This window comes from Bacillus rossius, chromosome 1, assembly GCF_032445375.1.
Source record: "Bacillus rossius redtenbacheri isolate Brsri chromosome 1, Brsri_v3, whole genome shotgun sequence".
Lineage (NCBI taxonomy): Eukaryota > Metazoa > Arthropoda > Insecta > Phasmatodea > Bacillidae > Bacillus > Bacillus rossius.
In genome coordinates this window covers 305,369,286-305,397,240 of record NC_086330.1, presented here as the reverse complement: position 1 = coordinate 305,397,240, position 27,955 = coordinate 305,369,286, and the positions used below count along the sequence as shown (strand labels likewise).

Genomic DNA, 27,955 nt, shown 5'->3' with positions numbered 1-27,955 from the left:
TTTTAATTAAAGGAAAATGTATATTTTAAACGAAACAAAAACATGACGACTAAAATTATTTCTACGTGCAAAGCATTGATTTATTTAATTATGTATATAGGTCCTTTGTTTATAAAAATGGCATTACTTTCTCTCATTGAACAATTTTAAATATAGCAACATTCATACACAGTTAGCATATGTTTCTTCTATTTCAGGAGAGGACTCCAGAGACAGAACAAGGATTTGGTTTTGAAATGTCCAAGCGAGTGGATACGTCACCACGTGATTCACCACATAAAAATGAAACAATTCAGGGCCCAAATCAGTATCCTAAACAGCAAAATGTACGTAGTAACTATCATTCCAAGAACAGAAACTAAAAGTCTTTGCAAGAAGAACGGGAAGAAGAAGCCTACCAGATACTGAAGTCTTCAGTGGCAAGAGACGAGTTCTCAGTATATGGTGAATATGTCGCCAACGAATTGCGAAAATTGTCGCCTAGAGTACAAATAGTTACAAAACACAAAATAAGTAATGTTTTATTTGAAGCTGCTTGTGGTAACTTTGATATTGTGTTCAACAAGAATTCTGAAGAGTCACACCATTCATTAGCAACGAATACTTCATATTTATTTCCTGTGGAATCGCAACGTTCACCACTACATTTTTCAATCACACCTGGGCAGCCTATGACACATTCCATGGACACAGTGCCATCCGACTTTGAGGAGGAAACACAGCAATCACATCATCAAGTAGACAGTGATATCAAATACCAGCAAAACGTACTCGTCTCTGGCATTGAACATTAATAATCTATAGATGGAAGTCAAATTTAGTGCATTATTACATTTTGGTTTATTACGACAGTTTTGTTTTATGTTTATTCAAATTATGTTAACATTTCAACTTTGCTTTTCTTTATGCCATTATAAAATTCCTCCATTTTTGTTAATGAAAATCTGAGTATGAACAATTATTTGTCAAATGTAGTGCATACAAATAAATCACATTGTTATACATATTGAATATATATTGTGGTATAGTATTCATTTATTACTTACCTTTACGACGTCTTTCGACGCATCAATCACAGCCTTCCAAACCTCCGGAATTATACGTGATATGCTGAGCTCAGAAATTCTGAACAAGTACATCAGAGAAACATAGCTGTCACCAGTAGCCAAAAATCGTAGGGTAACTAACAATCTAACCTTTGCTGGTAGAGTTTCGCGGAAATTTGTGTCACACTTTTCAATTGTTGGTCCGACCTTTCCTAGCAACAAATCAAAATCATCCCTGCTCATTCGTGTAAAATTCCTAAAATGTGCCTCATCGTCTGCCAATAACTTGTCGAAAAATGCACTCTGATCTTCATTTGCAGCAACAAATAACGCTCGCCTCCACCACTTGGGTTGTTTTATTCTACGACCACGCTGAATGACAAGGTATGCCGCCGCTGCAATTGTTTGCAAAGACATCTTTCTGACTGAAACTGTTGCTTTGATGAAATTAACTATGGCATACTACACGTGGCAACACATGTCGCATATCACATGTCCTTTCGCTCGGCAACAAAGACGCATGCAGTACAGAGCAACATAAGTTGCCGGCCGCATGCTACATGTTGCTGAACTGTTGCCTCAGTGGAATCCAGCCTTTAGGCCGTGCTGGAAGCAAACATGAAGCATGCAGCCGAGACGTGTTTTACGTTCAGGTTAAATTAAAGAGAGAGTTTGTGATTTTCCTATTTAAACGTAATGTTTCCATAATGGGGAAGAAGAGACCTTGTTGTGTGCCTGAATGTAGGGACAAAGTTTCGGTGCGACATCGTTTTCCACGTGGCAATGAAGTTTATAATTGTTGGTTAGAGAGGATTAATTATCCGACACTAGCTTACCTAGAGAAGATGAAAGTGTACGACACGTATCTTGTTTATGACCAGCATTTCAACGATGTATGTAAGAATGATGGATCAAAGTGCCTCAAGAATCACGTCATATTCCAGGTAATTGAAATGAATGTCAGTGTGTAAGCTAAAAAATTATATAATTAAAACATCTGTAACAAGGTAAATATTAAAATGTAAAATATTTGCTTTTGGCATTGCATTTAAAAGATTTGTAGCTGTACTTTTTTATTTTCATATGTTTACCCTTCTTGTCAAAAATAAAAACATTGTAGAAGAATATTATTTTTTTGAAACAAACAAGGGTAGTTCAGTGGTAAAACACAGGACTCTCATTAAAGAGGACCCAACAATACCTAATTGTTTCTAATCTTTTACCAAAACTGTAAGTAAATATCAGGAGTGGAGGGTCTTCAATGCTTACCACAAGCTTAGGCAAAGTTTGCCCACAATTTCCCTAAAATTTGTTTGTCTAAATAACATGCAAAATCATTAAATAATAATCTTCAATATGATGTAAACGAAAAATGTAATTCCTGAATGTATGAATGTTCCTGGTCATGCCCACCGAGGATGATGACACAACAGAATCCCTGCAAGCCCACTAACTGCTCTGCACACGAAGGGCTTTAACTCCACGTTGCCGCTGAGGTGCAGCATCGAGCACTTGAGTGGAGCCACGACTGGCGGTAACAACAGGAACTGCAAAACAATCAACTAATTTTCAATGTTCCATTTGGAAACTTTCTTACCCAACACATTAAGAGTATTTCAATCATGAAACCCTTTTTTACCAACTGATTCCCAATGTTTCTTGCATAATAGTTGAATTCACAGTTTCCTACCTGTTTTCACCACACCTGTATACCTAAATGTTTTTAAACAAATATATTTTCTATTACTTTTCTTTCTTAAGATATAAACCATTTTAACTAAACAAAAGTAAAATGAAATAAGATCCTGCAATACAATCCTTTAACAAACTGAAACAAAATGAAACTTGAGACAACATAAATATGTTTGCACAATAATACCTTTAACAAAACATTACCTATTTCATCAAGTTATAATACAAAATAATCGAAAAGCAAAAATATAAACAAATGTACCTCTTTACTCAGACATTTGTAGAAGGCTGCATTATTAGAAGGTTCATGTAAAATTTCTTCATTTAATTGACATTTGTTTACAAGTTGGAAACAAAATGCCAGGGCCTGTAGGTATGTGAAGGATTAAAGAAACTGCAATGGAATGGCTTAGCAACAAATGAAGATATAATTTTACCAACAATGTTGTTCCATTAATGTTTGAAGAACCACCAAATCTTCAAAAATTATATCTGAGGCCTTACCAAGTCAACAGTTTGCCAAATTTTCCTATGCATATATCACAGCTGCACTCAACATACAAGACAGAAACATTTCCTGTAGGGGCAGACAATCCCTTAAACAAGCTACAGTTTAGAAAACTAGTTACTTTCCCGGTGTTATAACTCCCTGTGGTCAGCAACACCATGCACAGCAGAGGTTAACAGCATGCCATCAGCACAAACAACTTTATTTGAATGGAATCTATAGTCCACAACTTCTGCACTCAAGTAGTAAATTTATTTTAATATCAATATAACACAGTCAAAATCTAAACTCCACAAAGTATTTAACGTTAAAGTAGACACTTTCAAATCCCTCAAAGATGTTTTACATTTTTAAACTATCAATTCAATATCATGTACATTTGGTATAAATGTGAATACATAAGTTTTATCACTGTACACAAACGTGTACTTGAAGAAATTAATATTTTCTTTTAAACTTACGTATGAACCCTATTGCAGGAATTAATAACAGGGCGCCAAAGGTATTCTACATGTGACAATAAAATAATACTCTCAATAATTATTTTTATTGAATTAAACATAGCATGAAAATCCTCGAGTCATGGAATCAACAAAACCAACAAATATTAAATAACTAAATGAGTCCAGATTATGGGATTTCATAGACAACCTGACTCTTAAACAAAATAAATAAAAAGTATTAAGTTCCTGAAAGTGTTCACAACTTAAAAAGTTTTGGGGTTTGCTCCGGCTTGCTCGAGCATGAAATTCCTATCTTCTGGACCTCTGAACTTGTGTGTGAATAAATTGTGGATCGTACATAAATTGCCGATATTTACAGAAAATAAATGGTCACGTAATTTGATATTATTTTATAGATTGTCCTAATACTGTTCAATTAAGTTGACGGTAAAAATTACGTTAGCGTCCCAATACAAAGATGATGCAGGCCATACCTTAACTCTGGACGATTAAGATCGTTCAGAAAATACGTCGTAACTCACGTAAATTGAATGCAAGCCCTCTGCATTCAATGTCAGGGCGTCGCTGAATATTGCCCTGTATGCAGACGTAATTTTCACAGTAATAACGCCGAAAATAGCCTCGCCACGTATAAATATTCCCCGAGGGAATAAACTTCACCACGCACCAAATGGCGTCATTTTCCACTCTTTCTTCTTCTCTCTTGCCTAAATTAAATTGTTACTTGAAATGGGCCAATTACGGCCGCGACACGTTAGCGTCCTTTTTAACTAGGCCAATAAAATGTCACTATTACACAAGCATAGGCTCGTCGAAGCTGTTCCAAAAGCCGCGCAATTATTTATATCAGCAGTTGTCATGACGACGCAGCACGAGCTGCGCATGCCGCCATGCGAGAAACAAAACAAAACACTGCCGAAAGTCCGGGAAGCGGAATTAACCTCGAACGTAAAACAATAACAAACAGTTTCAGTTAGTCTGATAATACCGTAGAGTTACATCACTTAATGAAATAGACAAAATATGCAAGTGGAATAATTCAAGGATGTGTCACGATGATTCAAGTCGAGTAATATGAGGTAATTCTTGGTGAGGCTCACTTATTTCACATGAAGTTATCGCTCACAAGTACAATTTATTTGAATACATGACAAAGTAATAAATGAACATTTCATTGCAACTGTATGTTGTGTGTGTGTGTGTTTGTGTATATATTTATTTATTTATTTATTTATTTATATATATATTTTTTTTTTTCAGAAGTCCAGACTTTTTGTAAGTAAAACTGAAGAAAGCAGCCTACTAAGACAGTGAACCATTATAAAGGGTTTGGCAGACTGCACGTGGTTCACAGACGCCTACTGAATGACTAACTAGGTAATGGACTTTTGCCCAAATTTCGTAAATACTAAAGACTTCAACTTGGTGGTGCTGAAAATTGTACTGCTTAATGGTGGAATATGACACATTAATAGGAATTATTCATAAGTAGCCATAACACTGAGTGCAAAAATCATAAAATATTCATTCCAGCCAAACAATGCCCAGGGTGCCATATGTGGCACTAACTATAAAATATTTTTCAATAATGCTTTTTTTTACAATTTTGCTGTCTTTGGGTTGTTGGCCTATCTGTGGAATGTTGCTCTTTGGAATACAAGTAGAAAACACACTCTGCTGGTGAAAACTGGAACCATTTAGTTTGTTTTGTTTATAGGTCTGCCATTTTTGCTACACAGCTGTGATTCTCAAGTTTCAAAGCTTGTACATAATTATATTGGTGAGTAAAACTATCTATAAAATCACAACTTGTTTTTTGGTTCATAAATAAGGTGCTTATATATTAGCAGCTATAAAAATTACATTTCTTTACATAAATTCTGACAATATTAGGTTTGTGCCATATGTGGGCCTCTGGGTAGTTGTATATAACTATTTGCTTTTAGGTTAGTTTTGAAGGAAACTTTTCCTACAAAACATTGAGTTCATAAAAGTGGTTTGATGTTTCTATAAATTACAGTTGGTTATATAAATTGGATTGGGCAGTTTATGTAGGTTATGTATGGGAAAAAATCCTACAGAACACGAAGTGTTTGATTGTTGTTTATTTTATTATTTCAGATGGAGAGGATAAGAAAAATAAACAAAGACACTGTTATTGTGCCTCCTGAATGCAGCGACGATAGTGTTGCAGATGACACTGACGAAGACCCCGACTACAGTCCAAATGAGAATAGGCGTCGTATATATTCGTCTAATAATGGTAAACACTTACTTTTGTAGTCCATTCACTGTAACTTTACACTTGTGAAAGATCAGTTTGATCAAAGACGTATGAAGTTACCATGTATGGACTGTATTTATTTGTTTCTTGTCGTCAAAGTAAATTTTTATTTGATCAAGAAATTATAATTGAATAATTATATATAATTGTTTCAGGATTCTCTTCTACTAGTGAGACAGAAACTTCTGAAGATGAAGACAACCCAACGCCAGCCAAGGATAATAAATGTTACAGAGTACCATCAGTATGGCATGATGTTCCAGAAAATATGAGTGAAACACCAATTCCTCATTGGAATAAGAAACCAGAAGGATATTTGATTTCATCGCCAGTAGATTACTTCAGGTATTTTTTCGATGTGGAGGTTATTGATAACATAGTAACTCAAAGCAACTTGTACTGTGTCCAAAATGATGTAAACAAATCCCTAAATACAGTGGCACAAGAAATAGAACAATTCATCGGCACTTGTGCATACATGAGTATTTACAGTTTACCTCGAAGTAGGCTTTTCTGGGGAAGAAGCACTCGTGTTGAGAAAGTAGCAGATGTAATGTCTAGGAACAGGTGGGAAGAGTTCAAGTCCAACTTGCATTTCAACGACAACAGCCAGTGTCCTTCAGTTACTGATCCTAACCGAGATCATTTGTTCAAAACAAGGCCACTAATTGATTCCCTTCAAGACAGATTCAAGCAAATACCCATTGAAGAGCAAATGCTCTGCATAGACGAACAAATTGTCCCATTCAAAGGAAAATCGTATTTGAAACAATACAACCCTAATAAACCACATAAATGGGGGTATAAGATATTTGTGTTGTGCAATAGCAAGGGTCTTGTACATAACTTCGAAGTCTACACAGGTTGTATCACACCTGCTGAAGATATGCCAGATGTAGGAAAAAGCTCAAACGTTGTTTTGCGGTTGATTCAGCACATTGTTTGTGATGAGAACTATTTATTCTACTTTGATAATTGGTATTCCTCGCCTGCACTATTTGTTTCCCTTGCCAATTTGGGATTTGCAGCTTTAGGCACAATACGTACAAATCGTTTTCCAGGCCTGGAGTTTTCTTCAGACAAAGAGATGAAAAAAAGGGGAAGGGGAGCTGTAGAAGAAAAGGAAGCACAGATTGATGGTGTCCCAATCAGGGCCATCAAGTGGTATGACAATAAAGGTGTTACTTTGGCCACAACATAACATTTGACAGTTGTCATCACCTTCAAACAGTACAGAGGCTGCAAAAAAAGGACAAGACCACAGTTGATGTAAAGATCGAGCTATAACCACTTATAACAAATTTATGGGTGGTGTTGATTTGATTGATGGGTTGATCAGCTATTATCGGATAAAGATAAGGTCAAAGAAATATTATCTTCGATTCTTTTTCCATTTTGTGGACATGGCCATGGTTTCATCTTGGCTTATGTATAAGAGGGACTGCGAGAAAGAAGGTTTAAGTGGGAATATCATCATGGATCTTCTCAGATTCAAGACTGAAGTTGCAGAATCTCTTTGCAGCCAAGGAAAGGATGTGGTCAAGAAAGGAAGGCCTTCTACTTCGAGCACCAGCATTGAAAGAGAGCACGAAGCTAAAATGCATCGAGGTCCCACAAAATCAATTCCTTCTCCATTGGTTCGGCGAGATGCAGTAGGGCATTGGCCACTATTTACTGATGATCGCCAACGATGCCGCCACCCAATGTGTAAAGACAAGTCTTTCATAAAGTGTAATTTACATTTATGTTTGAAAAAAAAAAAACTGTTATGTTGATTTTCACATGTAAATGTGGAAAGTAGTGGGATGCATGGACTTATGTTTCACTCAAATTGACTTTTTAATTGTTACTATTGCATCCCATTGTGCCACATCTGGCACATACCTAAATCTGTAATTATTTGTCAATATAAAAAATATGTAATATACTGAAATGTTTGTAAATATGTTAAAAAGAACATAAATCCGAATATAAACTTTTTTTCGGCTTTAAAAATGTTTTTGGGCATTAAGAGGTTAAACGGTAAGATCAAGGTCACAGATTTCAAAAAGCCACATGAAACAATGTGTGAAAAAATCATTTAAAAACAGCTAATTGAAATGCCGGATGATGAACTCGTTCCTGATGGCCACGGCGCGCCCATGTCGGAGAGGAACTGGTGGAATTGGCACATCATTGTTGGCCTGTAACAAACCAATCAATATATTAGAATGCAGGCAAAAATTGTTTATAGGTACATTTATCATTACTATAGTGTAAATGGTCTCTACCTTAGCTTTGTTTCAATTATAAAACATATTTGTTTTACACACACACACGCACACACACACACACAAAAGTTGTCTATAAACAACAGAAGACACCATCAACTGTCACACAGAAAAATACATCAAAAAGCTTTTCATCTGGCATGCTATGGTTTGCCACTTTCTGTAATGTAGCAACAGTCGAGCCTTTCATGTGCAGATTTCTTCAGGTGGATTTCGCCAATTGACCTTGGCTGCCAAGATGTCTAGTTTGCTTCAATTTTTATTGCCATTGCCTGTTTAAATATTTGTGCAGTGTTCCTATTTTGTAGCTGTTTATATATCACATGTATAGGTACAAAAACATTTATATTTTCAAAGAGGAAGTAATATGTAATAAACATCATTGCAATTCACAAACTGAACAAGTATTTGTACAATGCACTTCGTTTGCAAATAATACACTAAGTTACAGGGAAGAAAACCCAGGTGTCATCAATACTAATTAATAGTATATAACAAAACACTTCTCACCTGCAGCTCAGCTTCTTCCACATAGTCATTGTGTCTGATACCAATGTTGTAACAAATGGTACAGACAACGATAGCTGCTGTTGTCTGCAGCTTGTTTCGTAAAACAAGTTGCGAGCAGGGAAAGCGCTGCTTCCAAACACTGAACATCCTTTCCACCAGATTCCTCGTCCGAGCATGAGCCATGTTGTACCTGTGTGATTACTTTAATGTGTATCATTACTACGCATAATATGTACGTTACACACATGTAAAACATGCTGGTTCACACTGTATTCATTAGAGACAACCTTCATATCACAGTGTAAACCAGCAATGGTGAATGTCACAAAAGTTTTAAATTAATCTTCCCTAGTGCAAATAACTTTCAAAGAATGTACTAATACCATATATGTGTGTGTGTGTGTGTGTAAACAATTATTTGTATGTATAGATTAACTATCTAATATAATTTCCAAAACGTAACATTAATTTAACAATAATTAAAATATGTTCATAACAATAACTATCTGGCTGTAGAAGAATATGTTTCTCCATTGCTTGGTGGTTTTACAATAGTAGATGTTTGCACTACAAAACTTTGCTGTAGTCTATTTGCACCATATTTCACTTTGCCAAAACAATTACGGAGAAGTTTAGAAATGAGTAAAGCTAAGGTGCTGGAGCAACAAATTTTGTAGCGAGTAGGCTTCTGCGAATCTAGGATTTTTGTCTCGAATCGAATCACGAATCGAATCTTTAAAGATTCCCGAACCTCGAATCTTTTTCGAATCATGAGAATTTTTTCCCTGCAGAAGTTTGGCACTTGACTGAGTTTTTTCAGCTAGGTATTCAGTGTATTCAGTTACACGGCATCTTTGAATTTGAAGAATAAGACACGTTATAGTACCTAGAGGGGCAGGTCAGACATTCAATAATTCAATGTATTGCATATTTGCATGAATTTTACATAAAAACAAAATCCCTATATACTTTGAAATCACATTAACGTTTAAATTTAAATGTAAACAATTTACAGATTTTAACATCCAGTATAAAAATTGATATTTTAGTTAAGCGAAATTAACTAACAATGATACCAGCAATTACTCATTAAAACATTAATATTTTCTTTTAATTTTTATTCATGGTGCACAGAAAAAGTCAAAATATTATGTTGCTGCACGCTTCTAGTTAACAAAAAAATTAAATAACCACGATATTCGGTAAAGTAGATAATTACTTATTGGAGTTTTGATGTTCTTTTTGCAATGTTTGCACATTGCTGTTTTTTCATCCACAGCTTCATAGTGTTTCCACAAAGCCGTGTTCAATTTTCGTTTTGTTTTTGACTCAATCTCTGGCGGGGTGCTGCCGCTCTGTACCGATTCAGGCTTAGAGGTAATTTGGTCTTCCATTGCAATCTGTCCTGTATCCATGTCCAATAAAGTAAAACAATGGCCACGGTAGACGGTACACTGCTAGGGTAGACAAGCGTGGCCGAGCCAACGTAAAAAATAATTAAGTAGATTCTGGTTGTCCTGCAATAGAGTAAAAGTGAATAACATGAATTACTAACGCATTAGAGTATATTAACATTCAATAGTATCGGTTTTATGTGGCAGTAAATGTTTCAAGTAACTACAAAACACTGCGCAAGAAGATATTTTACGAGTCCGCATTCTGTGGTACGCTCAGACGAATTTATCATTATGTATCATAACTATGATGCCTTTATCAACGGTAGTTGTGTCTGTTGGACGCTGTTACATACGATACCTGTAGTACACTCGGAGTATTGGGGTATGTGTACCACAGCTATGGGATTCGTGTACAAGAATATTGCACGCTACTTTAATCACATGATGCTGATGAAGCCACAGAGTATATAAGTGAACCAGAGACGAAATAGAGGCGCGAACTCGACAGCAGACAGTCGAAAAGTTGGCCGCCATGTTTGTGGCGTGTGCGCTGCTCATAAACACATGTTGAATGCTACGTTTTCCTGAAGTATGGATCATTATTCCGTAAAATATCTACTCGACACATAATTATATTCAATTTGCCATTAAGGTTTAACGCGTGGACCATACGTAACGAATGTATTCAGTTAGGATTCATGCGTAGATTGGCTAGTGGTGAAGTATTATGAGACGGTGATTTTTTGTTGTGTTAGTGTGTTTAATTAAGTGACGAGCCTATTTGTCCGTGTGTGACGGCGTGTTTGCATAGGCAACTTACGATATATTTTATTTGCGTGAAATCAGAGGTTATACAGCACACAATCCATGACCATATCTGCATACAAGAAAAAATAGTGGGAAGACCTATATCAAAATTGTTGCATTTGATCCTCCAGAAATATTAAAAAAAAAAAAACAAATACACAAATGACATGCACACTAATCATTCCTTTCTTTTGGTACGTACCTAAGTGAGTAAAGCATGGAAAGTATTAGGCCTAGTTCTAGGACAGTAGGTATTCAACCTGTTGCAATAAATTCAAATTATATAGTAAATATCAGGAATAGCTTCTCGTGCAAAAGTCTTGAAAAAAAATCCCTGTTTTTACTAAAGAACTAACTTAATCTCATTTGGGTGAAAGTTCCGTATTGCGTATCCAAGTTAACCCTGTGGTCCTGATGGCACGGTCTTGTACAGCTGACCCTGTGGTACATGATGCTTATTTTTTTTTTTTAGCAGTGGGAGAGACACGTAGCACTGAGGCGTAGCGCGAAACCTGATGTAATTTATCTTACAAATAATTTTTTATTATATCAGCTTTCGCGCTATAAAATGAGTCGGCGCTACGCTCATCCCCACTGCTAAAAAAAAAGCATAATGTACCACAGGTTCAGTTGTACAGGATCATGCCATCAGGATCCGGCCATCAAGGTTCAAAGGTAAATCTGGATACACCTGGATACGCAATACGGAACATTTACCCTCATTTGTTAAGTATGATAAGGTTAGATTACATTGGGATAAGGTTTTTTAGGTTACAATTATGTTTGGTTAGGTTTACCTTAGGTTAGGTAACAACTGATTATGTTTCAATGTTATGAAATCATTACTCAACACTATGTACCCACATGAAAAAAGTACATCTCGCCCACATATGACATCACGGATAAGAAAATGTACGCTAGCTCATATCCGGGCCAGATCTGCCCAACCTTAAGACAGTCATGTAATAAGAACAAGAAAAGAAAGTGCCAACTATCCATGATTTCTCTAAATTAAAATAAACCAAGGGAAACATGTGCTACAAAGCCATTTATACTCACTTTGAACACCTAAAACACACAAAAACCAGTCACCGTGAAACTAATATGTTATAGTTAAAAACTGATTCAATTAAGAGACTTACCTGCAGCCTAAGACGATTAGGCCTACCTCCTAAACGATATGTTTGCATCAACTGACACCAAGAGAGGTAGCATTTAAACAGGACAAGAAAGCGACAAAGAAGCCTGTGATTCTTATGAAATGTACGAAAAACTGTAACGTCACTATAGGGAGATGTCTTTTCTACAAAAAAAATATTACAAATTATATTGAATAAAACACAAAATTTACGTGAATACAAATTATAACTGTACAGATTACAAAAATAAAAACAAAAGTACACGTAAATTAATTCAGACAAATTGCTGTCACACCAATGGAACCATCTGAAACTGTGTTAAAGAAAAAAATTAATATAAAAATGAAATGTAGATACTTTTAATTAGAAGAAACAAATGTAGCTAACTTGATTTTGTACACATTAATTTAAAAGGCACACACATACCACCCAAAACAAAAATTAGGTAATTCAAACCAAGGCTATTTATATTGAAGCTGAAATTTTTATTCCAATATAAATGAAATTAATTTCCATAATATGCCTACTGGAAAGTTACTGAAATTTTGAAACACCTGGCAAATATTACTTGAACCTATATTGTTTCGTAGTGAGCTAAGTGGCCATATGACATACCTAATTTATTTATTTATTTATTTCTCAAGATTAGATGCAGAAATATAGCACATTTACAATTATCACCCTGAGCAGCATTCTGCTCCAGGTGGAGAACATACAAGATGATTACACATGGCAGGCTATTACGAGTTATAAACAAACATGAACACTTTTGTTACAATATACAATTAGGTTGAAAGAAAGATGTTTATTTTATTTTATTTTATTTTAGTTCACTACGTTTGACCCCTGTATTTGCGGTATGGAGCAAGTCAATTGTACATTACTACATTCTAAATATACATTTATATCGAACCACCTTATTTACACTTTAACTTAATAAATAAAAGCATAAAGTTCATACAATATCAAGAGGTCAATAACAAAACCCAGTTCAACACAGAAAACATTTAGGTTAAACAGAAGTATTAAAATTGAAAATTAATTTTTTTTATGCTGTGAACACTGCAACTAAAACCATTCTTATAGTAAATTATCCAGACTCAATATGCACATTATCATAAAAAGGTTAAGCATTTTTGCAACTTATTTACAAAATCAACATTTCACCAAACAGAAGTTATGTAAATATGCATTCCAAAAATAAAGTACATAAGTAGGAAACTTATGGCCAATATGATATTACAATAACACCTGAACTCATGTATACAACTACATCTATAAGATATCGTCAATTTCTTAAAGAATTGTCGAAAAGATTCATATTTTGTTTTGTAACAAAGGATTCAAAGATCTTTATTTCTAAAAAATAAAAATATTGTTATTGTTTTCTGAATTGCCCCAATTAGTTACTATATATGCATACTTGCCAACTTTTACGATTTTTTCGTAAAATTTACGAAAAACATACGTCTTTACGATTTTACGAATCTTATAAATTTTTTACGAATTTTTCCAGTTTTTGTTGACACTTCTGATATCGATTGTTGCGACCTATTTTGTTCCAAGTCGATCGATAAATCGAACGCTTGATAGTTTACGAATCGTTTTTGGTTGGTTACGCCGCCATGTTGTGTCTTTGATATCGTGTTGTCTATTGTTGATCGTCTGTTCGTAAGCGTTTCGGGTGGTTTTTATTTGGCATGGATTGATTGCGTAGCATCTGCAATGGGCGGTGGCGTAAAAAAACATTATTGGCAGTGTTTTCGTAAAGATTATTCGGAAGAATTCTCGTTCATTTTGAAGTCGGACAAAGGTCAGAAATATGCATTCTGCAGTGTGTGTAGGTGCGATATTAGTATTTCTCATGGCGGAAGAAGTGACATATTACTTCATGTTAAATCTAATAAGCATGCAGGCAACGTTCAAAATTCCGAAAACAGCCAAAAAATCAGCACGTTCTTCACAAACAGTTCAAGCGAAGATAGCGTCACACGTGCCGAGTGTTTGTTTACGTATTTTTTGATTGAACACAACGTTCCATTAAGTGCAGCAGACCACGCGGGCCCTTTATTCCGGAAAATGTTTCCGAAATCAGAAGAAGCACAAAAGTATGCGTGTGGCCGGACCAAAACAACTGCAATTGTTGAAGAAATGGCGAAAGATTCAAGGGACGACGTCGTTAAACATCTGCAAACAGGTCCGTTCTCTTTGTCAACTGATGGTACAAACGATACAGACTCCAAATTGTACCCGATTGTTGTGACGTATTTTGATAAAAATATTGAAAACATTGTGTCTTCTGTACTTTCACTGCCAGATTTGCAGGGCGATTCTACCGGACTAAATATTGGAAATTTAATCATAAACGAACTTGAACGTTTCAATATTCCTTTAAAAAACATGATTGCTTTTTCGGCAGACAATGCGGCAGTTATGATGGGTAAGAAAAATGGTGTAGTTGCGGTTTTAAAAAATCGACAAGAAAACCTTTTTGTGATGGGTTGCCTTTGTCACCGCATTAATTTAGCTGCCGAGAAGGGTACTGACAATTTGCCACTGAATGTTGAAGAGGCTTTGACCGACATTTTTTATTACCTTGAAAAGAGTGGTAAGCGGAAAGATTGCCTTAAAAAATTCCAAAACTTGCATGGTTGTGAAACCAGAAAAATTTTAAAACATGTCTGTACGAAATGGTTATCCCTGGGAAAAAGTTTGACAAGATTAGTAGAGCAGTGGGACCCTTTGTTAAGTTTTTTCAAAGACCAAGTAAAATGTGTGAAACCATCATGTTCTGTGGGGATAAGTTCATTCACAATACCAAAACAGCCAGCTTCAGATCATTCAGTTCAGCCATTAGTTTCAAAGTCATCTAAATCCTCACAACAGGGCTTTTCCCTAAAAAGGAAACACTCAGAAAGTGAAGATAAGATAATTACCAAAAAAACTGGTACTTCACATAATGAAGGTAAAAGTACATTTCCTTCAGTTAGATCAGAAAATCAAAAGTCTCTCGTAAACATTACCAGTGGCAGTTTAAGTCTTGAAGAAAAACTGTTCATGTTTTTATCATCATCTGTGAACAAAGCATTTTGCTTGTTTCTTCTTCACATCCACAGATTCATATTTTGGGAGAATTAATTTGTGATTTGTATAAAGATTTATTACTTCGATTTGTCAAACCAGTTGCATTTAAAAATTCATCTTTGTTTGATATAAAGTATCATCATGCTGATAATCAGAGGCAAGACAGTGAGTTGATAGTTGGTACAGCAACATCAGAGTTTGTTAATACATTGAATGACAAAGATAAGAAACTATTTTTCTCGTCTGTCAGAAGTTATTTTGCAGCTTCTTGTGATTACATTTTAAACAAATTTCCCATTAAAGATGAACTTATTAGCAAAGCAAGAGTAGCATCGGTGGAGAATGTAGAAAATACCAGTTTTTGTGATGTCAAGTTTTTCGTAGACTTATTTCCATTTTTGCTACCAGTAGATGAGAACGAAACCAGAGAATCAGCCTTGGATTCTCTTCAAAGCCAGTTTACCAGTCTGCAACTTGAAAACATAGATTTGTTAGTCCCTAAAGATGACACTGTAGTGAAAAAATGGGTTAGTATATCACATGCAAAAAATGTTTGTGGGCAGCCTAAGTACGACAGACTTTGCAATGTAATGTTTGGTGTGTTGACAATACCACACAGCAACGCGGAGTGTGAACGTGTGTTCAGTCTGGTGAAAAAGAATAGGTCCCAGTTTAGGTCTTTGTTATCAACCAGAGTACTGGAAAATATTTCTGTAATAAAAAGCAAACATTCAGACAAGTGTTTTGAACACATGTTCAGTGAACAATTTTTAAAGAAGGCTAAGAAAGCAACAGCACTACTTAAAAAAGTAACAGATGTAGTTAAGACTTTTTTTTCCCAACCTTCATAACATTATCTTTATTAGTTCTTTGTATGTGTTTTATCAGTATGTTTGGGACTTGGTAGTGACATTTTTGTCGGTCTGCTTCATTGTGTTCAGGCCTTTAGTAATGATTATTTTTTCCTTCGGAAGTTCATCAAAGTCTTCGGTTTTTTGTTACACATAACTAGGACTTAGTAATAAGTAATAATCAGGGAGTCATTTTGTGAACTAGATTGTGCTGAAGTTTATTTTATAACTGACTGGTGACAATAGTACTCTGCTGCATTTCATGTAATTAATATAAGTTTTTTTACAGTTTTAGTCATAAGAATATTTTTTATGTGTGCTCTAAAAATTTTACTATAATTTGAATGTGTTTTAATATCTGAGGGTCTACATTAGTACATATATTGGTGATGTTTAACAAATAGTTGAAAAAAAGGATATAACTTAATCCTTATTGTAATTAAGCCTATGGTACTGCAAAAATTTTAATCAGGTACACTTTTAATGCCAATTTTTGGATGAAATGTGTGAACATCAGTGTTTAGGCCTAAAGTGTTTGTCAGTTTGTTTAAGTGGGTTTTAGTAAATGTCTTATGGGTTTATTTTAGAAATAGGGTGTTTTTAATATTTAAAACAAATATATATGCATTTGAAGGATCATTTATTTTTTAAATGAAAAAATGCCGCGTGGAGTTTACGCTAAAATTTAATATTTTCGAGAGTTTTACTAATTCTTATTTGGAAAAGTTGGCAAGTATGTATATGTATTAATCTGTAAATATAGAGTGAATGGTTGAATTTAAGACAGTTAAATTCGCTTAGGCAAATCCAAAAATATTTAGCAGTCCTAACAAAATAACATGGTTGGCAATTATAGACAAGTGGCTAGCTATGATGGTAATATTACAAACTGCAACATGAACAATAACTGAAATAGTTTACAAACAAAGTAAGGAAATTCTATCAAAGACAATTAAAAAAAGAATGACCATAAATGCTTCCTTACATTAAGAATGCATAACCTTGACAAGTTTTCTATTTGTACGCCTTGACTTAACCAAGCTTAACTGCAATTTTTTATCCTTGTTGACACGTTTCAGTGAGTAGCAAATCATCATACGAATGAACAGTTTCATGGCATACAACTTTGGAAATGAAGCGCAGGGGTGGCAGAACTGAACTTCGGAACACTTGGAAAGTATTGTATGTCCTAAATTAGGATGTTGCATTTCACTAAAGAGAGCTGAGAAAATTTGGTTCATTTCATTGATAAAAGTGACAAATGACTCGGAAGGCATACATAAACCACCAAAATCTCTATCTTCACTCTCATAGGCCTTACAATAACAAAATAACTGAGAAGAACTATTCAAATTTGAGTTTTCATTAGCAAAAGCAGCACATTTGTTGCAGGTATGTTTCTGCAAACACTTACGCATAACATATCCTGCCACAAACAACAAACCATTTTGAGCTGGAATTTGAATGTATCTGTAATCTTGAGTCTGGACACTAAGGCTGTAATCCGACTTCATATGTACAGCAGAAAATGTCAATACAGTATCAGACAAATCCTTCACACTCAAAATACACTGGTCAGAATCCCATGAGCAGTTTCCAGTTGACGAGTCATGAAGTTGAATTTGTAAGGATAGTTGCTTGAATGCGGACATGAACTGATTTGCAGATGGGTTGTCGCAATTACCACCACGCTGACGTATTTTGCAAAAGAAATTTTCCAAAGCATCCTGGTTCAGCATTCGTTTTAACAAAAATGAAAAATCTTTATTTTTTAAGCATTCCCAAATACTTAAAATGGCAGGGAGAGAGAGTTTCCAACCATACAAGCATTTGATGTGAAGCGGATGGCTTCATCGCCGATTCCGATGATAGCGCTCCTTCCCCTCCTTTCCCCTTCCTCTCCGAATGCCTTTCCCCTCCATCCCCTCCTTTTCACCTCTCCTCCCCCTCCGGCAGCGACACCAGCGCTCCTCGTGTCATAGTTTCCGAGACCTATATAAGCGCCGCGTAGCTTACTACAGTCGCTGGCCTCCTCTCTCTCTTGAGAAGGGAATCAGTCCATCGGCACGCGTTGATTAGCTTATTGTCAGCACTCGGCGAAGCTATGCTTCTCTGCTTATTGAATATTTACGTCTGCACTTAACAGTTACATCATTATGATGCTATGTTATCCGTTTAAAGACTTAAATGCTGTAGGTGTCGTGTGACGATCGTTCTGGCTTATTGTCCAATTCTACCGCCGAGTGGCTGACATATTAAGGCTAGGTTACATCTAGTTTCAGTGATGTGCGCAGTCGGAGGTGCTTACCTCCCGGCTCGATTACACTAGCTCTGTTCCAGTTGATCGTATGGCTCATGCCTAGTAGTTTAGGGTATTACATTTTGGGTTAGGTGACCTGTGGTCTTTACTATCTTGTTTCACGCGTGGCCAACGTTTAGTTCTACTTATGTATTTTATAGGGATGCGTCTCGTAAATGTTTTATTGTGTTAAGGTTATTTATCTGAGGTCACATATAAGTCTAGGCCCGTCACGAGTTAGTAGGGCTAAGTTAAATGTCCGTTTGAGATATCATCATGGTAGAACTCCGTATTAAACACAATATTTAAGCATGTTATTATTTTGCGGAAGTGCGAATAGTACATTTTTGATTTAAGTACGTCTCTATGTCCTAGGGATTCATTAGTGTGCAAGAATCTTATTCACCAAAAGCATTGTAATTGATTTGAGCCTTAATTGCTCCCAATTCCATGAAATTTGTAAAACCAAAGATATATATATATATATATTAATTGTTGTAACTAATAACAAGTTCAATAAAATGATCCTGGTGTATATAACTTTTGTTCCTTGATATCGGTGCAGTTCCCCTTAAATTAAACAACGATTTCCTGCTGTGTTGGGTTAGGTTTATTAACTCGTGTTGTGTGTGTGAGGTCATTGTAGTCAAACTGTGGCGTGCCGCAGTTTGGCTTCAGATGGACTTTGAAATGTCTTTTCCACGTTTATCAACCACACACAGTTCATCCAATAACAGAAGCATTTGCAGAATTAATTGTTTGTGGCAAGATGTGTCACTGAGTGCTGACCTGTACTTCTTTGAAGAATAAATTTGTCATCACTAGCGCATCCTGGTGGGCGCGATGCAAACTAGCTCTGGCTTTTGTTTCCAGAACTGCTGTTGACATGCGGGATAGCGTAATATAAACCATAGAGTAAACATTGGCTTAACACACTAGCGGCATCGGAAATAAATACGCTATGATGGAGATGAATAGCTATTACTGAAAGAGCAAAATAATGTTGGTTGATTCGTCACATTATTAATTTGTTGCATTGCATTTAATGCCACACAAGTGCCTTTGAGAGTGTGCACACACGGATATTATGTTTGTGTTTATGGTTTATGTAAGTGAAATATGGCATGAATGATTCGATTCATCGAACCACACGAGATTCAATTCGAGATTCGATATTCTCGAAGCTTCGCAGAACCTTAGTTGCGAGCTTTAAGAGTTATATGGAGATTAGTCCAGTTATGACACATTTGCAAAAAATATATTATATTTCACATTATTTAATTTAATCACACTTGCAGCTTTAAAAATGCTGTTAATGTTATTATGAAATATGTCATACCTCTGCTCTGCATCTGTACGGACTGCCTGCTCTGGTATGGCAACTGTGGGTAACCACTGTCCCCCAGCAGCAGTCCCTGCACACACCCATCTTCAAATTTGGCTTGCACCCCACTTTTGTTAAATATTCGACTATCATGTGCGCTGCCAGGCCAGCGACACACAATATTGAATATTTACATGGAAGCCCCGGCAACAACTTGCACATTAAGAGAGAAGTATTCTTTTCTATTCCTAAAACATTTTTAAAAAATAGACAGTTTATTTCATTACATACATTAAAGTCAAGTAGCAAACACTATAATATTTATTCAACACACACAATAAAGGCATTTCCACAAGACCTGTGACATGATTTGTTTGTATAGCAAAATTCTAGGTTTAATGTCAAGGATCTTTTGACGTAGTAATTTCAAACAGAGCCAAGGAATGAACTTGGTAAGGTGATATGGAATAATTACCATGTAGGTGACCTAACCAATAACACTATTTCCAGGTTATTTACATGTACCTAACCTTGCAAAACAGACCTTTTTCTTAATAACATACACGCATCCTTACAACTTGTAAAAGCTATAAAATACTCAAAGCTACTTAAGGTATCAATTTAATTCAATAATACAAAAATGTCAGGAAATTAACACAATAATTTGAGGATTTTAATTTTACATAGCAAAGGGTGGCTTTCAGAATTACCAGATTCAAGAAAATGCTCTTGACAAATTGAAATACATTACAATTAAGCTACATGAAAGAACTATGTGCTAAAATGAATATTGTATTAAGTGTTGAAATAAATACAAACTAGACAAATTATTACATTTTATCTCACAGTTCACATTTCATATTAAGGTCTGTCACAAAACATGTTTCAACATGCCTTAACAATGTTTACCTACTTACCTGTATACTTCTCCCCGAGCACCGCCGCGGCTTTTTTGATTTTAATGTGAGTGCAGTCAATTACTCCTGTAACATCGGGAAAGTGTGCAATGTTGTAAAATCGCAGCTTGTTCAAGCGAAATTCATCGCCAGTGGGAAACCGTATCAGATGTCGACTGAATTGAAGTTAGCTTCGAATCCCAGCTTCAGATCGGAACACATACCATAGTTATGGTACTGTGCGATAAAACACAGGAAAGGCAGCAAAAGTACAAGGTGGAAAAATGACATTAAGAGCCAAATGCTAAAAATAATATTAATAAAAATAAAAATTACCATTGTAATGCATTTTAGCTACAAGTTGACCGTCACTAGGTTCGTGTCTACTAATTTGCCCTTAAAATTCCACTATAAAGTTCCAGAGTGTATCAAAGTGCCATGTTTGAAGGCATGTAAATTCAAAAATAAAAACTGTAACAGGTGTAGCATATTACTGATTATTAAGCACACCTAGTACTATAAAAAAACATATCAGATTCATGGCAACCCGCATTAGGTTCGGGTCTACTGGCCCTGGTAAATACCACTTGACAGCCACATGATAAATCTTTTTCTATGATATAGATCCTACAAGATCCAAAATATAATTTTGAGGTTGTTTTACGTTATTTTATTTTTTTCATATAATGTCTACTATAGTTTTAAGTTTGCTCGCTCTTGATTTGCCTTATTGGTGTTTGAACTGTTGAAAAATACCAATATTGTGTTATGTCATTATATATGTAGGTATCTTATAATTTTTTTTCTGATAATATTAATCTACTAGCTGCCCGACCCGGCTTCGCACGGCTATACTAATGGAAAAAAATTAAGCCACATCTCCTATTTACAGTAATGGTAAATAAAAAAAAATTCAGTGAAAATTTATTACAATACTGTATAATGTACCGGAGAGAAAATGAATAGCACCGATGGTTTCCCAACTCGTGCACGCAACGTACAACTGATGTACCCGTACTTCACTACGGCAATCTACAGGCAGATCACTCTTGCGTCGCTCATTATACATGCCCCTCCTTGTCGGTACGCCACTGCCGCGCGATGCCCGTTGCCATGGAGACGCAGAAGGCATGAACAATGCAAAATCCTGTTCTCATGCAAAGTACCCACTGTTGCCTGGTTTTAACCACCCATAAGTACCCGCAAAATATCAATGGTGATGAGGACTGCACTAACAATGAAATAGTCGTTGCCATAGAGACGAATGAAGCATCAACAAAGCAACAGCCGTTGCCATGGTGATTTCCTACCAAAAACTGGAAATTTTTATATATTACGCCCCTGAAACTCCCCTTGGGATCGGATTTCCGCAGAATCCGTTCTTAGTGAGCGTCTACATCACAAAATGAGTAATTATGCTAAATTTCAAGTCAATCGGGTGTATAGTTTTAGAGATCTCGTGATGAGTGAGTATTGAGTGAGTGATATTTCGCTTTTATATATATATATATACGTGGTGACATGCGTGTGGGGAAAACTAGCGACGTACAACGACGTATTACCGAGAGGTACACAACAACGTGACACCATGGAAGGAGGAGGGGCAGGGTGCAGACGGGACGTAGTTAGTAGTAAGTGTAATGCTGTAATTATTTATTGTATGGATTAAACTCGCAGGACGTGCGGGCTGCGCGTGTTGCCTACCTGTCCGCATTGTCATAATGCTCCGACTTTGAGTGCCTGTATCTCAGAAATAGTTTTTCTGAGCGTGTTAAAGTACGAGGACCTTTTATGTTCATTATGTCATTCCTGTTATTGTTTCACAACGATAGCTTAGAACAGGCGTACAGGTACAGTAATACGTGCATAGTAACAGAGGCGACGCCATGTTTCCTACGTATGCGATGGAATTGTGGTCACATTTTATTCCCTGCATACGTATTGTCATGCATATGAATTGAATCCGGGAAGGTCAGCGTTTTATTAGTTGTGGTTGTTGATTTATCTTCGCTTTACCATTTCCTCAACACTACATTCACAGTGGTTTTGCGCCCATACTATTGGCAACAGAGGGGTGGTTCCTATACCCATTCTTCTTCGTGTAGGTTTGGCTACCTGTATCCGCGAGATTTTCCGCCATTTCATTTACACCCTGTATATATACACACACACACATATATACATATATATACACAAGTCCTTGTCAGAATTGTAACGGGAGAGGAAAATTATTGATGGTCCGAAAAATGAAAAATAATAAAAATAATTCTAGTAAAAGAAAAAAAAACTAAACACAGAGAGAGGAAAACAAACAATAGTTTAGGTTTGCAATTTAAAGTGATAAAAAGTATTTAAATACTATGTGAACTCTTATGAGGGTACTGATTCCTTCGTTGTTAATATCACACGGGTGTTTTTTACTTGTATGGGAAAATTAAGAATGATAAGGCATCTAGTGCGTGGCAACAATGTTAATAGGCAAAAGGAAATAAACTTCTAGCGCCTGCGGCATTGTCAACACACACTTCGTACGTGTACTGCATGTTGTATCTAACCCCCTCCAATGCATTTGATTCTAAATTGGACTTTTAGTAAGGATCCCTAATAGTATTGATAATATAATATAGCCTATAGCCTTCCTCGATAAATGTACTATCCAACACTGAAAGAATTTTTCAAATCGGACCAGTGGTTCCTGAGATTAGCGCATTCAAACAAACAACCAAACACACTAACTCTTCAGCTTTATAATATTAGTGTAGATGAGGCATATGAAAAATATTATGTCAATAAATTAGGTTAAAGGTGACTTAGGCTGAGATTGGTTTAGTTTGCATTAATATCTAGAATTTTAGGTTTATTTTTTAAAATCATATATCTGTTTACTAATTGACTCATGGCCGACTGTACATATTTCTGTTAAAGGCCAACACAGTCTTGTTTTGACTTGGAGTGTGTGCGGACATGTCAACTTACACCGTGTTTAACTTGGAGATCTTCTCTAATGAACTATTAGTGGATGTCATTAGTTATGGTAGAATGGAAACAGCGACAAGTACCGATATAAAGCGGATAAACATATCCAATAGCTATTGGTAAATGACCACCCCAACCGTAATATCACGCAAATTCATCAAGCGTGACCTAAACATTTGAAAATATATTTCTGTTTGGCACAAGAGGCCAACCAGTTCATTGGTTCAGGCACTCTACGCACTTTAAATCTTCACACAAGCATTCTAATGGGACTCACACGAAAACATGGCATAATGTATGGTATCCCCTTAGACATTAGCATAGAAGAAGTTTTAGATAGTTACGAATGTGCTACACAATAACTAATAAACGCTGAGCGCCTAACCAAACATATCAGAATAGATGTTCAAGATGACCGAGTATCCATGAAACTGGTCAGTCTAACTTTTGAGAGGCAAACCCTGCCAACACAAATCAGCATATACAAGGAAATACTAAAAAATCATCTATTGTTCGAATGTCGTAACGTCCAAAATGTAATAAAACTCAATAATCAACTTGGTGACCTAGAATTGCCATTCCCAATGGCGTACCCCTCCGTGTTATTTTCGTCTACTTGTGAAGCATGTGCTATCTAACTTCCTACTTGAGAACAACATCCACTTATGAGTCAACCGTACATCCCTTGGGTACCCTGTCCTTGGTCACCGGTTTATTGAACCAAGAATTCATCCTAATTCATGGCCTAGTCTCCATCGGTCCTCGACGGGCCTCGACCAAGATAGCTTAGAAAGTAGTTCCTGCTAGGTGATCCTACAATAACCCTCCACATAATTTAATTATCAACTTTTTTTTTGGAAAAAAAAAGTTCAGAATTTCAACTTTACTCTATTTTTGCTATTTTGTTAAATGTGCCGGATAAATGTTTGTAGAGCGGAGACTCTCGGGTCGTGACGTCGCCACGTGGCATCGCTGCGTGCCCTCCGGAGCCGGCTTCCCGAGAAAAACGTGCCACAAACTACACTCGCTCACTGCGCCCACACCCTTGTGAGGCAACGAGGGGACATAACGACCTGTGCGAGCGAAGGGAGCACTTGGGACGTCAGTTTGTATTGTGATTCTCAACATGACTTTGAAGAGATCCTTCGATATGCTACATTAAAGCATCATTTACCAAAGGAACAATATATACACAACCATTCAATAATTATTACGGGATGAACTGGATACACAACAATCACCCTGCTGTTTCAAAATATGACTCTCAGACTTAGCCAACAATGTGAAGTATGAGACCGAAACTACTCCCTTTTCTCAAAGTAACACCTTCAATATTTTCATGATAATAGTGAAAATGTAACTAGTAACTAAAGTAATGCATGCAAAAATGAAAAATAATCTGCAAAAATCTATCAAAATCTATCGTAAATACTTTTAACTTAATACAGATTGACAACCACTGCTTAGTTTCTCTGTTTTAATTGCCATAATAATATGCAATGAACACAAGAGGATATAATTGTCTTAATTTCTTTCATTACAGTTGACTTATTCAGTTTATTGGCCAAATGTCCCCGTCCCTGTATTTAATACGGCTACTTGTACTCCACAACACATCTTATTTTAAAGATGCCCTATTTCATTAGGGACATACTTTAAAACTATTCAAATTGATCAGCGTTACCTGGAGGGGTGGTTTCAGTTGGTTATCCATATATGAAATTATTTTCAAAAAATTAACCGCATATATATTTCTGGTCAATTACTTCAATATTTGTTGCTTTCACATTGCTGCACAGTGGAAGCCACGAGTAGGCGCTGAGAACTTCCACCAGGAGGGGATAGGAATCAAGGTTTAAGGAATTAGGCAACAATGAAAGTATATGTTAGTAATTTCTTATACATTATTACATTATGAACTAAAGTAATGCATGCAAATACACTGATATTTTTCATTGAGACAGGATGGTAATCAGAGGATTAAGGGATTAGGCAACAATTATTGTTACTGTTAGTAGTTTCTTATACATTATTACAACATTATCAACTAACAAACTAGTGCATGCAAATATGCAGAGAATTACCACAAGAAGAGGTTAAGAATGCAAGGATTAAAGCAGTAGGCAACAATTAATGTGAATGTTACTAATTTATAATGCATTAGGTATTACAACATTATTTACAGAACATCATCTGAACTAATACATGCAAACATATGATGCCAAAATTAAATGTAATTACTGGTGTTCTGCATCTTTTTCCTAATACATTCTATTCCTAATGCTTTTTCTTCCTTAACAAGCTACAGATTTGCACTTACAGTAATAATTTTACAAACATGTATGATACATACCACTGCTAATGCTTTTTAACACCTTACAATCTACACACTTGCACTTATTCCAGTATTTATATACATTGTTATCTATATACATAGGAATCAGGTTATTATTTGAAATTGACAGCAATTAATGTAAATGTTACATGCTTTTCTACATTATAACTACTGTAACAAATGAAATTTATTTATAAAAATACCAATATCGAGACTCAGTGTATTCTTTAAAAGTGCTCAATCTGAAAAAAATTCCACTTCAATATATATTAATATTAATGAATATATATAATACATGTTACACTGTATGTCTTAAAATTAAACATCACCATTTTAAATCAATTATTCACATTTCAAGAATTATTTAAATAAGCTGAACATACCTGAGATACATTAAACACAGGACGAATGTAGTAGACATCAATTCATGTGATGTTAGAGCCATTATCACAAAATCAATACCAAATAATAAAAATATACACATATATTTAAACACATATAAAATAGACACTACATTCATGAAAAAAAATGTATAAACGTTAAGATATGATTTTAAAAATATTATATATATACAGGGCTCGATTTTAGCGCCTGTCCGCCTGCCCGGGACAGGCAAAATAAAAAAGGCAACTGTCCGGTGGACAGGTGCAACTTGTGACGACGAGGTTATTCGCACGCACTAATACAGCAGAGGTGATTAATAACATTTATGCGACCACGACCGCAAATAAAACGTCTTTGACAATATCTAGAAATAAACAATAATGGCTGCTCTTTTGTGACGGACGACTCTGGCTATTGTATACTGCGGGAAAAAAAGTAGGTTATGTACAAACCGTGCTGAAATATTCTGAATCATAATTCTTAAAATCTTACATTCACGTCATGATTCACGTAACATAGTCGTATTCGTATGCTAGAGATGCAAAACGTCTCACACCGATGATGTTTGTTTTTGTTGCCATGTTTGCAGTGCAGCCAACAATTACGTAATTTACCGTTGTATACTTTCAAAATATAATTTTTTAAATTTATTGTCTTTATAAATCGCGACTCTACTAATTCCTTGCTCTACTTTAACATAGTTTGTTAACAGAAAAGCGTTTTCGCGTGGTTAACATTTCACGGCGTACTCCAGATGCAGCTGATAGTGGCCAATGTGACTACGACTGCTTGAAAATTCGCCTGTCAACTGTTGCATCAAAAAATAAACATTACTTGTTTACAGAGGACACGGTAATATTTTACAGTTTATCTTGTCACTGCGATTGTTTAAGTATTTAATTAACTGCGTTACACATTGTGGAAATTCATTACTGGTGCTTCAAAACCACCAGAAAAGAAAAACGGACGAGGACAAGTCAGAATATAATGTTAAATATGACAAAATCGCTCGGTCCCGTACCTTTTTAACGTCTTGGTGTTCCGAGTTTCTTTGGCTTCGTTACGACACAGAAACAAAACAAATGTTTTGCAAAGTCTGCGAAACGCATTCAAAATCATCTGAATCAGTTTTTGTTACGGGCTGCTCAAGTCTGTAAAGACTGAAGTCTATAAAGACAGACTGGCGAAACTGTCTAAATGATGATACACTGTCTGCCCTCATGCGTGTTCAAATACAGTCACCTTCTGAAAGTGAGTTTGATCCAGCACCAGTACCAATCTCTGGTATCATAATGTTCAGAGAAAACGTCGACCCTTACAGCCTCCTTATCGAAGATGTTCAAGAGAGAATCAGCAAAGTAATTCGTGCAGTGACTCTGACTCAGACAGAGACTCGTCTGAAAATGATGATTAAATAAGGATGTTAAGTGTGTGATAAAAATAGGTGCAAAATATAGCAAAAATCCTTTTTTCTCACTTTTTCAGCGACTTTGAATTTTTTTTATTTGGGTAAAACAGCGGACAGGCAAATTGGATGGCGGACAGGCAAATTTTCGATTACACCTGTCCGTTGGACAGGTTAAAATATTCCTTAAAATCTAGCCCTGTATATGTATGTATATATATATATATATATATATATATATATATATATATATATATATACACACACATATATACATATATATA

General features: G+C 35.7%; 1 protein-coding gene across 10 annotated transcripts in view; it reads left to right on the top strand.

The window, feature by feature from the left end:
• The window catches only part of LOC134527858 (piggyBac transposable element-derived protein 3-like), a 72,646-nt gene that overhangs the window by 18,637 nt on the left and 26,054 nt on the right, over window positions 1–27,955 (top strand). For 3 of the 10 annotated variants that reach the window (XM_063360831.1, XM_063360829.1, XM_063360827.1), the window contains exon 2: window positions 198–27,863. The exons of 2 other annotated variants lie outside the window; for them this stretch is intronic. In XM_063360831.1, the coding sequence (XP_063216901.1) occupies window positions 13,843–15,255 (1,413 nt within the window). In that variant the 5' untranslated portion in view covers window positions 198–13,842 and the 3' untranslated portion in view covers window positions 15,256–27,863. Of the gene's footprint in view, window positions 1–197; window positions 27,864–27,955 lie in introns of those variants that run through there. 5 more of the 10 variants (XM_063360834.1, XM_063360833.1, XM_063360835.1 and 2 more) reach the window with 4 other exon arrangements.